We start from the raw sequence: 12,502 nt of genomic DNA on the forward strand, positions 1-12,502 counted from the left end.
AGTTATCAGCGGAGCCAAGAGGCCTCCAGGCCAGGGATCAGGGGAGCCGAGAGGCGTCCTGGCCCTGGGATCAGCAGAGCAGCGAGGATTGGGCCTGCCCTCTGCCACCCGGGAGCAGGCCTAAGCCAGCAGGTCATTATCTCCTGATGGGTCCCAGACTGTGAGAAGGCACAGGCCAGGCTGAGGGACCTCCTCTCCCAACCCCGAGTGCACAAATTTTTGTGCACCGGGCCTCTAGTTAACATATAAAATTATATTAGTTTCAGGTGTACAACACAAAGATTCTATATTAATAGAATATATTGTAAAATGACCACCACCATAAATCTAGTTTTAACAGCCATCATCATACATAGGTACAAAGATTTTTTTTTCTTATGATGGAAACTTTTAAGAGCTCTCTTAGCAACTTAATTTTTTATGATTGCTTTATTACTATAACTATTATTTTTTATTTTTTAATATTTTTATTGATTTCAGGGAAGAAGGGAGAGGGAGAGAGTGATAGAAACATCAATGATGAGAAAAAATCTTTAATCTGCTACCTCCTGCACGGCCCCCACTGGGGATCTAGGCCGCAACCAGGGCATGTGCCCCCAACCTGGATTTGAATCATGACCTCCACGTTCACAGGTCAACACTCAACAACTGAGCTATACTGGCTGGATTAGTTTTTATTTTTTAAAATTTATCTTTATTGTTGAAAGTACTACAGTTGTCCTCTTTTTTTCCCCATTGACCCCTTCTGGCCTGCAACCATCCCCTACCCATTTCTTCTCTGAAAAACTTTTTTTATTTCTCGAAGTCTTTGGATTATATGAGTAAATTGAATTATAAAGCCTCTGGATGAGTCTGCTAATTAAAATTTGAATGTATTTCATTTTAAGAGACTTTCTAATTGCATTAGATAAAATCAAATAATTTTGATAGTTATTTTAAAAAGCTCTGAAGCTATATGAAACTCCTAATTTAGATTATTTTAACAAGTATTAGTTTCCCTAACTCCTTTTATTTTTATAATCTGGTAAATAACGAGCCAGAGCACTATTCGTATGCAAATTCCTGATCTCATTCATTGGATTTAGTCTTTTTAGGGTTTATAATTGAGAAAATATTAGGCTTGTAACATTGTCAACTCTTAGTTTGTCTTTTCTCCCACATTTCTCAAGATCAGTTATCTAATAGGACAGAAATTAAAAATGGTGTACAGAAAATGACATGTATTTTTAATATCATGCCACATATGAATACATTGTGGTAAAAAAAAACTGCACCAGATTAACATTTCAGGATTATTAAATGGAATGAATTTTAAACATAGAAATGGTGATTATTTTGTACATAGGGCCAAAATGAGTTTGTTTTATTTAAATTTTTATAATTATTATATTATGTCCATATGTCAGTTGTGTTCTTTTATCGTGCTTTTGCTTTAGTAATTGATATGTACTCTATATTCTCAGAGGCTATTTTTATTTAATGTCAAAACAGCTCATAAAAAGTGAAAATTTAGTCAAATTACTTATTTGATGATGTGTAAAGTTAAAATATTTTTTAATTTGCAAAAAGAAAAAAGTGCTAAATTTAGTCAAGTAAGTTTGTGTGTAGGCATGCAAAATATGTGAATTAATGTAAAGTCTTGATTAACTTGATGCTCAGAAATTCAAATTAATATTTTTGAGGGGCTATAATGTTTAATTGAAGACATCAGATACAGTAGCAAGAAAAAACATTTACTTAAATAATAATTTAATAAGTAAATAAACAATTATGTATCCTCTATTCAGTCCTCTGAAAATTGTGGTTGAGAATTAAGAGATTTAGGCCTATAAGGTCAACACTTATTTAAGAACTGTTTCATTTTCCTCTCATTTGGATCAAGTCTAAAGTATACACTAGTTCATATTGGCAATTCAAAAATAAAGGTTGAGGTACGTGTTTTCTTGAGTTTTTTGTTACTAAGAAATTTAGTTAATTACAATACCACCTTCCTTGAGCATTCCGGTTAATCTGGGTTTTACTGTAGATTGATATTATATATCTGGTTCATTTTATTCAGTAGTCACTTACTGCATTTTCCTTTTCACTTTTTAAACTATGCTGTTTTATATTTCTGAGACATCTAATTTTACTGAGAGGGAAAAAATGGAAATGTGGTACAGAGCCCAATTATATAGTGGCTCTAAAGGCACATAAATGTTTCCATTTTTTTTTGTCATATGCTTTCCATTCCTCCCTAACTTACATTTGTTCCTTTCTTGTGCCCTTTGGTTTAACATTGTTCTCCTCCCCAATTTTCCTCTTTTCCTCATTGTAAACTCATGGCAGGGTCTGCTTGGTGAGCTCATTCTCTTACAACAGCAAATTCAAGAACATGAAGAGGAAGCACGCAGAGCTGCTGGCCAATATAGCACGAGCTATGCCCAACAGAAGCGCAAGGTGATGGATGGTTTAAGGGGGCTACTGATGTGTTCACATTAATCAGCCATTTCTACCAAGATCATGTCGCCTTAATCCATTTATGGACTCCAATAATGAGAAATTATTTTTGACAAAGTAAAACTATGAAAGATACATAATACAAATATGTAACTTTCCTGGAGAGGGTAAACATACCCAACATATATATTTTCTAAAAATTAGATTAACTGTAAGGGTCCATGGAAGAATAATAAATTATGGTTTACTTGATTCAGTTATTTAGTCATCCTAAGTTCTTAGCCAACTTGTCTACTTAATTGTTCTCCAAGTTTTTATTTCTAAAATGAAAAGGATTACTATGAATGACCATGTTAAATTATTTAAAGAATGAAATGTATTTGTTTTAGGTGAAATGGATCAGCAGAGAATGGCTTTATTTTTTATAGAAGAAAACAATTTTGATTTAATTTTGGGGCATAGTTATTCTTTTTTGGGGGGTGGGGGTTAATCCTCACCAAAGGTTATTATTTTTTTCCATTGATTCTTAGAATGGAAGTGTGGGAGGGAGTGGGAGAGAGGAAGAGAGAGAGAAACAGCAATGTGAGAGAGACATGTCAATTGGTTGCCTCCTGCATACACCCAACTGGGGCCCTAGCCCCTTTGGTGAGAGGGCCAATGCTCTAACCCCTAAGCAACACCAGCCAGGGCAGCATAGTTATTCTTATTCAGGTTGATAAACTCATTGCATAAAGTTTAACCACATTCATCAATAAAGTCAGCACAAGTAAGTTTTACCTTGGACCACTGAAAGAACATTAGAAATCAGATCCAATTCTGTTTGCTAAAGAGCAGATTCTAATAAAAGTCAGTGTAAGTCTGTACAAATATTTAGTTATAGGTACAATCAAGAAGTCCTTAAAAATATGCTTTTGGCTGTTAGATGATCCCACAGTGTAGATCCCAAGTTTAATGTTCTAAAAAAACTTTCAAGATGAAATGAATGTAATGATTTAAAGTTATATTGTGATGAAATCAGCTAGTTGTTAGATATCAGAAAAGTTTTAAAGTTATGTACAAATCTTAGGAAGAAAGATTCAGTCATGCATATAATGAGCTTCCTGTAGATTCTAGTATTGGAATCAACCAATATTATGATTTAGTGCAATACTCCTGCTAACTAACCCTGTCTCATTTTGGCGGTTAACACTTAAGAGCACTTACCACAGTTTCCTTTATTTTTTCAGTGTCGCTTCCTGGCTTTTCTCAATTCCATGGCTGTGGAATCACCTATTGTATGTGTTTAGCTTTTAGTGAATGGATAACCTAGGTAGATAATAGAAAATAAATTATTTTTCTACTTTGTTAAATTAAAGTATGTATGTTACCAAAGAAACACTTATGCTATTTTTTAAATAATATCTGTAATTCTTACAACAACACAGATAAATTATTTTTTTTAAAAGATAAATTTTTTATTATTTTAAATGGTGCTTTAGCATTCTCTGTTCTGTATGCTTTTGAGAGTGCCATTTAAATATTCTAACAAATTGGATGCTAAGGCTGAGCCTTAGCTTTGTTACAGAAGGAAGGGGAAGGAGTTACAACGTTCTGGTACGTTGTTTAGAAATATGAATATAGTTCTAATTAAAAGTTATTCTTAAATGTTCATAATGGTAAAATAACTTGAAATGAATCCTGTAGATCTGACATTTTCAGATTTTAAGATATGGTTTAAGGTTTTTGTTTTTTTAAATCTGATGATTTAAGGGCTATTAGTAGTGAATACTGATTATTTTCTACATTGCCAAAGGTTAATGCTCATTTTAGGCCTACTTGCCATTTTTCAGGCATAGTGATGTTCCATTTCAAATATTTATTGGGTTATCCAATAACTTCTATGCCTCACTTTCCTTGTTTGTGGAATAGTGACTGATAGGACTGTACCTTCATCTATTTTATTACATTGCACAGTGGATCGCCAAATCGTGGCTGTCCCTGCCCACTGTGAAGTTACCTTGGGTAAAAGTAAATGGGACTCTAAAACCATTTACACTCTTCTGTAGTAAGAGCGCTCTTCATCATTCCCCCTACTTTCCTAAAAAATAGTTTCCTTACTGTATCTTCCATACTTTTCCCTTATAGTTAGTACACAGATGACTTTTCAGCAATTCACCATAATCATCAAAATCCTAATTCATAAGATTTCTGTCAATCCAGGCATTTGATGTTTATTTGAGGTACAAAACCACAGCTTGTTGTTGCTTTTTAATAATTCTTTCATCCTTACCTTCTTGAAAATATAAGTAAGGCTTCATTTTTTATATCATGCTAGTAGTAGCAGCTATAAAATTCCCCTTGTATCTCCTGAGCGAAGGAGCTCCTGCAGGGAAGGTACATTAAAACTGCCTTTGGTAGCTTTGCCTCCTATGAATATGTACACATACAAAAGCGTTTTTGAGGCTTTGATGTATGTGTTTTGGTATTTCAGAATGGCCACAATGGCTTAGTAGGGAAAAATACTTAAAAATTTAAAATCAGGCTTGGTTTTGTGAGGAGCTAGTAAAGGTTTTTGTCTTTCAGCTTTAGCTTGTTTCTGCGGAGGATTCCGCTCTTTCCATCAGTTTCACAGCCCTGGAATTGTAGAAAAGCCCTGGTTTCAAGACCATTGATACCCATTTCTGTCAGGGTGAGTCGTAAATTAACTTCATAATGCGAACTGAATATATTCAACGGGACAAGAACTTATTCTTGTCATAAGGAGTTGAATTTTATCAGTAAAGTTCATCAAAATAAAATATATCCAGATTGCTAGTTAAGACCTTAAACAAGCTAGTCTCTTAAGAAAATATGTATGAGTATCTTCTCATTAATACTTATTTACCTTGTTTCCTAGAAAACAGGTGTAATTCTTGACTTCACCATCACTTGTCTTATAATAAAATATTAACTTTGATGTTTCAGTAAGCTAAACAGATAGAAGGTAAAATGGTGCATGAGTTATTCCTAACAATCATGCCAGAGGGCAAAAGATAAATCTACATACTCCTAAAAATATGAATTTATAAAAATCTTAACAGTCATGGTACTTAATACTGTTAGCATAAAGATTGTGTTTGTAATATTCTAATAACCTTATATCATTTTAACTTTTTGTATATCCTTTCTATTTTACCAAATTACTAAGATAACCTTTTAAGCCTCTGGCTTATAATAAACAGTCTAACTTTTTGGTGTAATTGTATTGGTTTCTTAATTATTGCCCCATTGTGTAGAGTAATGTTGAATTTTCTATTTAATTTAGGATATATTGCATGAAATCATTAAATATTCACATTCAAACTAAAACAGTTTATACTAATACTGTTTATATATTTCATACTAATTTAGCTGCAGTTGGATGAATATTTAATGGAACAAAATAAAAGTACCTTTTAAAATGAATTGGGAATTTAATCTGCATAAAAAAAATTTTTATGACCACATTGTTACAGTGTGATGGCATGCCTTATGATCGAAATGTGGAATTATTTATTTCTCCTTTGGCCTTCAATATTTTGTTCTTTGGGTCATGGGCTCCTCTCCAGCTTTCTTGTTTCCTCACATTTTAGGAGACTATTAATAATTCTTGCCCATGCTACACAAACACACAGTCAAATGAAAAGAGTTTCTATCCATAAGTCTCTACTTGCTATACAGGAATGAGAAAACAACAAAAAAGTTTGCTTTATATTACCTTTTTTCTAATTAAAACATAGTTAGAGATTTTTAGGCATAGGCTTTTAAGGAAAAAATAATATGTACCTATTACTTCTAACAAGCATTGACATTTATAAAAAATATTTTTAATTGATTACAGAGAGGAAAGGAGAGGGAGAGAGAGATAGAAACATCAATGATGAGAGAGAATCATTGATGGGCTGCCTCCTGCATGCCCCCCACTGGGGATCAAGCCCACAACCCAGGCATGTGCCCTGACCAGGAATCGAACCGTGACCTCCTTGTTCATAGTTCCATGTTCAACCACTGAGCCATGCCGGTTGGGCATCATTTTTATTTAAAAGAAGTATTTGGAGAAAACTTTGAGAAAGTATTTGGGAATAGGAATTAAAATCTCAAATTAACTTTATTGCATGGATTAGAATTATTAATGCCTTCTTGAACAAATCATTTAAAATTTGTTCATATACATCTGCTATCATGATGTCTTGATTGCTTAAATAGCCAATGAATAACAAGGATTTACATGAATTTTAACCAGATTTTTGTGTCCTATGAAATAAATTCATGTTTGCAAATTTTGATGATCAGAAATTAGACAGTTATTTTGAAAGACTGAGAATAACAACTCTGTACCTCACCAAGGAGCCAAAACACAGTTACGTGGATTTGTCATAAATGACATCATTTTGATTAAAATTAATCATTGTGTTTGATATTTAGAATTGTATTGTGACAACTTTAAAGCCTGTTACACAATAAAGTTCTTGGTCGTTTTTGGATATTTTACTTTAGAACTATTAATATTAATAACAATTTGAAGTAGTTTCTGCAATACCTGTGGATCTTGCCCTACTTTTGTTTTATGTTCAAATTAATTTTAGTTGCTTTACTTGACTTCATTGCTACTGATGCATTTGCTATATTATGTGTTAACAGATCTTGCACTAGAACTAAATTTAAAAACAATCATCTGGCTCCACTTATAGCTCTGAAAATGCAAGTTGTTCTTTGCATTTATTAAATACTTCCCTACTTACAGAATGGAAATGGATAATATTTGCTTAAAATATGCACTATGATCAATGAACTTTTTCAGTAGCTGTAAATGATACCATGTATCTGACTTCCGAAAACACTTTTCTGTAGGGCTGTCAATGCTTTATTTCTCCATGTATCCAAGTGCCTGTACTTGAGCACAAAACAAGCTGTGAAGAACATAGTAACCATATATGTCTAATTTTTCTAACAAGCCATTCATAAGAAATGACTAGAATGGCAACCGGAAATGATTGCTTTTTAAGGTTTTTATTTAATATGAAATTTAATGAGCTCTTCTTATTGATGAATATAATTTTTTTTACTTTCTTAAATATCATTTGATTTAAAATTGCTTTGATTATGCATATAAAATCAGTTTTTACTCTTAAAATACTTAAAAAAACATTTAACTTATAGTGCATCCTATATAAACCTAATTCTATTCAAAATTAATTTCTTTTAATCATTTAGGTGACAGACAAAGAGAAAATTGACCAACTTCAAGAAGAACTTCTACATACCCAGGTAATTCTGATGTGTAAGAAGAGCCAAGGACTTTTTCTTACCCTATACTAGGGGCCCGGTGCACGAAATTCGTGCACTGGGTGTGTGGGGGGGGGGGGAGTGTCCCTCAGCCCAGCCTGCCCCCTCTCACATACTGGGAGCCCTCAGGCGTTGACCCCCCATCACCCTCCAATCTCAGGATCGGCCCCTTGCCCAGGCCTGACGCCTCTGACACCCTCATTTCCCCCCATCACTGGTTCTGCCCCCAGCCCAGGTCTGATGCCTCGGCCAGAGGCGTAGACCCCCCATCACCCTCCGATCGCCTGATCGGCCCCTTGCCCAGGCCTGACGCCTCCACCAGAGGTGTCAGGCTTGGACAGGGGACCCCCATCTCCCCCTGATCACTGGCTCTGGCCCCCGCCCAGGCCTGAGGCCTCTGGCCCAGGAATCATGCCTGGGCAGGGGACCCCCATCTCCCTCTGATCGCTTGCTCCACCCCCCGCCCAAGCCTGACGCCTCTGACCCCAGGCTTCAGGCCTGGGCAAGGGGACCATCATATCCCCCCAATCCCCGGCTCCGCCCCCCACCCAGGCCTGATGCCTCGGCCAGAGGAGTTGACCCTCATCACCCTCCGATCACCAATCACCGGATCGGCCCGTTGACCAGGCCTGAGGCCTCCGGCAGAGGTGTCAGGCCTGGGCAGGGGACCCCCAGCTCCCCGTGGTTGCAGGCTCCGCCCCTGCCCAGGCCTAACACCTCTGGCTGAGGCGTCCGGCCCGGGCAGCGGGGACCCGCAGCTGCAGCGGCCCCGCGATCGTGGGCTTCACTTTAGGCCCAGGCAAGGGACCCCTAGCTCCCGGGACTGCCAGCTTCGACCGTGCCCAGCTCCCATTGCTGGCTCCACCCCTACTTCCTGCTATCACTGGCCAGGGCGGCAAAGGCACCTGATTCTCTGATCATGGCTGGGGGGCAGGGCCAAGGCGGCCCCAGGGCCGCCTTTGCCCTGCCCCCCAGCTCTTAGCTCCCCCGCTGGGTTTCCGATCACTGTCAGTGGCAGGGGACTTCTTTCTGCTTTCCCTTTCGCCTCCCTGCATTGTGCCTACATATGCAAATTAACCACCATCTTGTTGGCAGTTAATTTGCATATAGCCCTGATTAGCCAATGAAAAGGGTATCGTCGTACGCCAATTACCATTTTTCTCTTTTATTAGATAGGATAATAAAAGGCTGGCCACTGGTCACTGTCTGCAGAGTGATCAGTGGGGTAATTGGGCCTCTGCTCACACCCGCCTTGGCCTGGCACCGCCCACTCACCTCCATCATCCCGCACCGCCCACTCACCTCCATCATCCCACCACGGTCCGCTCTCATCTGGGCCCATTGGGGCCCGCAGTGCCTCCAATGCCGCCCTCTGCCAGCAACAGGTCACTGACACCTGCCATGTTCCATGCCGCCCCCTGGTGGCCAGAGCATGTCATAGTGAGCTGTCTAACTCCCAGTCGAGGGGACAATTTGCATATTAGGATTTTATTACACAGGATACTATTATAGACTATTACTACATATAAATGAATAATTCTATAAAAAATGTTTATAGTGGAATCTAACCTATGGGATGGAGCGGCTTCCGGCATGGTTCTACCTGTTTCATACTACATAGTTGAACTAAATATTATGTTTTTCTTTCATTTGGCTTACTGTGGACATTCTCTGAGGAGTGAACCATGAGTTCCTGTTATTTTCTATGTTCTTGGAAGATTGACTACAACTTAAAAAATATTCTAAGAGATATTTTCCATTATAAAAGGCATGATATTATAGATTGAACATAAACATTCTGCTGGTTGTAGGATTGAGTAATTCTTAATAGTTTTTCAAACCTTGTAATGCTTAGAGAAGAAATTATAGTGTAAAAACTGAGAGGACCGGTTAGAAAAGGATCACAATTATTTAAGAAGAGTATGTAGCCAAGCATTTATTTTTGACAGAACAACCTGTCTAAATGCTTTGTCTTCTTAAAATCTGTTTTTATATCAGTATTTTAAAAATTAATGTGTAATCTCTGACCACAGAAACTTATCAGAAGTTGGAAGAGTTTGAGCCCTTGACTCATACCTTTCTATATACTCAAAACTCTGACCTTGGATAGGCTACCAAGTATCCCTAATCTCAGATTCCTAACCTGTTTAGCCTTTGCCTGACGTGAAGGCTTAAGGAAATTAATGCAGGTGCAACATTAACTAAAGGGCTTATCACATAATACATGCTCAGGCACTGTTAACTATTATTATTTTACTAGAGGCCTGGTGCACGAATTCATACACCAGTGGGGTCCCTGGTCCTGGCCTGGGATGGCTGAAACCAGCTCTCCGACATCCCCTGAGGGGTGCCAGATTGCGAGAGGGTGCAGGCTAGGCCGAGGGACCCCACTGGTGCACGATTGGGGCCGGGGAGGGACACGGGAGGTTGGCCAGCCGGGGAGGGACCACGGAAGGGCTCCTGGGCATGTTGAGTCCATCGCGCTCAGTCCCAATCAGCCAGACTCCAGCAGCAAGCTAACCTATAGATCGGAGCATCTGCCCCCTGGTGGTCAGTGCACATCATAGCGACTGGTTAACTGGTCGACTGTCTGCCTCCTGGTGGTCAGTGCACATCATTGCAACAGGTCGACTGGTCAACTGTCTGCCCCCTGGTTGTCAGTGCACGTCATAGCGAGTGGTTGAGCATCCTTAGCATATCATTAGCATATTATGCTTTGATTGGTTGAACAGACGACTGGACACTTAGCATATTAGGCTTTTATTATATAGGATATCATTTCAATTAAAACACAAAATAATGTGGGGAATGGGAAGAATTTGAATTTTTGCCAAATTGTCCCTATAATGAAGACTTAAAAATTTTTGATGTAATAGGAAATATTGCTTCATGGAATGAACTTAAGGACTGGCTTCTTTAAATGCTTACATTTTTAAATAATTTAATTTCTTCATTGTAAATACCAAAGAATTTTTCAAATAAAATGCCAAATTATAATAGAAAACTATAATGAAATTTATTGTTTCAGATTTTCGTAATTTATTCTCTCAACATTTTCATAGGAGCTTTTTAAATGAAATAATTTATTTTGAATAGTCAGGAGATATGACTTCAGGATTTTGGAAGCCTTTAATTTAGACTTAATGTTATTAACCCATCTTTTTCTAATGTAGTTATGGTATTATTTTGTTTCAGTTAAAGTACCAGAGAATCTTGGAACGGTTGGAAAAGGAGAACAAAGAACTGAGAAAATTATTGTTGCAGAAAGATGACAAAGGCATCCATCATAGAAAGCTTAAGGTATTTTAATTTTATCTTAATTTGTTGGTTCTCAAAACTTTGCGTGTTCATCAATACTAGTGTGTAAGGGACCATAACCATATGTGTTCTGTCCTCCTTTGTCACCTGCTATCCCTTCAGGGATAGGAAGTTCGCTTCCTATATTAGCACATTTTATAAAGTGTACTTTCCAGACATTGATTTTAAACTATGCCCATAAAATCTTCATACTTTTACCAGCCATTTCTCATGAATCAGTTTATTTTTCTGAAATACCTAGTATATCTTTAGGCCTATTTCGTTTCTACAGCAATAAAACCAGAATTATGAGTTGATGGTTGTTTATATATGACTTTACCATCATTGCCTTACTTATGCTTCCAGTGAATGATTAGGCTACTTTCTTCAGTTTTAAGAAAGTTAACATTTTCTTCTGGAAAGTTCCTTAGGCGTTTTAAAGAATTTTTGAAAAAGCATATGCTGGTATTGTTATCAGCATATTGGTAATTACCATTATCAATAAAGTAAATCTTATTTCCCACTAAACCAAGTTGTATGTATTAAATTAAATTGGAGTAATTCTTCTAACTTGTATTCCCTATAAATAAACTGAATTTGGGTGTAGCAAAACTGCAATAAGTCATGGCACAGACATTTGGTACCATGGTCCAAAGATACGTAATTGTAGTTTAAGCAACATGTATTAGTAGTTCTGCTCTAAATCAGGATTGTATAAAACAAATAAATAGCATGGCTTTATTTATAGGTTACACACAGCAATTGAGAAAAGTTATGTCCACGTGTTAATATATTTTGAAAGTTTATGTCAGAAAAAGTATATTCTGTCATAGAATAAAATGTCAATGAAAATTTAAAGAATTTTTTGTTTATTTCTTAGTAGAGGGATAGCAGTTGCTTCACATTTATTTTATTATTTCTAGCTGTTAAGATATGAAGGGAACTGTAGGCCCTTATGTTGTTTCTACTGTAGGGTTAAAACTTACCTTTAATTATTAAATGCTTGAAAGCAGAACTTTTCCCCCAGCCAGTGTATTTGTTCATTTATTCATCAAATACTTACTTGAATCTTGTTATTTGTCAGGAACTGTTTCCACTTACAGAGAGAAACAATACAGGGTGTCTGCCCCTGGTGCTCTCACTTATTAGCTGTGCAGTTGTCAAAGTATACTTAATCATGCTTACTGGCTTACCCATCTTTTTGGTCATTCTTTCTCCACTTTAATCTTCTTTTCAGTCGTTCTTTCCCCGCCCCCCCCCCCCACCTCCTATCTATTTCTATCTCTGTCTCTCTATCTGACACACCAAATTTGGTAGAAGATGATTTCCTTTCAGTTGGTCATCTAGCACCTTATTTGGCCTTTATGCTATTAATGGTTTTCTTTGTTGGGCATTTAATATTAACTCTTCAATATTAAATAACAACTTCCCTCTTTTACCATTTAGTTAGAAAGTTAGGAAATCCTAAATTAATGTACTTTAA

The 12,502-nt window shown here is 37.1% G+C and overlaps 1 protein-coding gene across 13 annotated transcripts in view; it reads left to right on the forward strand.

Annotated features, from left to right (window-relative positions):
- The window catches only part of OPA1 (OPA1 mitochondrial dynamin like GTPase), a 94,630-nt gene that overhangs the window by 19,923 nt on the left and 62,205 nt on the right, over positions 1-12,502 (forward strand). For 6 of the 13 annotated variants that reach the window (XR_009451832.1, XM_059687411.1, XM_059687413.1 and 3 more), the window contains 3 exons: positions 2,329-2,439; positions 7,651-7,704; positions 10,918-11,022. Coding sequence is in view for 12 of the 13 variants with exons in the window: in XM_059687411.1 (XP_059543394.1) it covers positions 2,329-2,439; positions 7,651-7,704; positions 10,918-11,022 (270 nt within the window). In the remaining variant the exon portion in view is untranslated. Of the gene's footprint in view, positions 1-2,328; positions 2,440-5,001; positions 5,108-7,650; positions 7,705-10,917; positions 11,023-12,502 lie in introns of all 13 variants that reach the window. The other 7 variants (XM_059687415.1, XM_059687417.1, XM_059687418.1 and 4 more) reach the window with 2 other exon arrangements.

The sequence above is a fragment of the Myotis daubentonii genome, chromosome 3, assembly GCF_963259705.1.
Source record: "Myotis daubentonii chromosome 3, mMyoDau2.1, whole genome shotgun sequence".
Classification (NCBI taxonomy): domain Eukaryota; kingdom Metazoa; phylum Chordata; class Mammalia; order Chiroptera; family Vespertilionidae; genus Myotis; species Myotis daubentonii.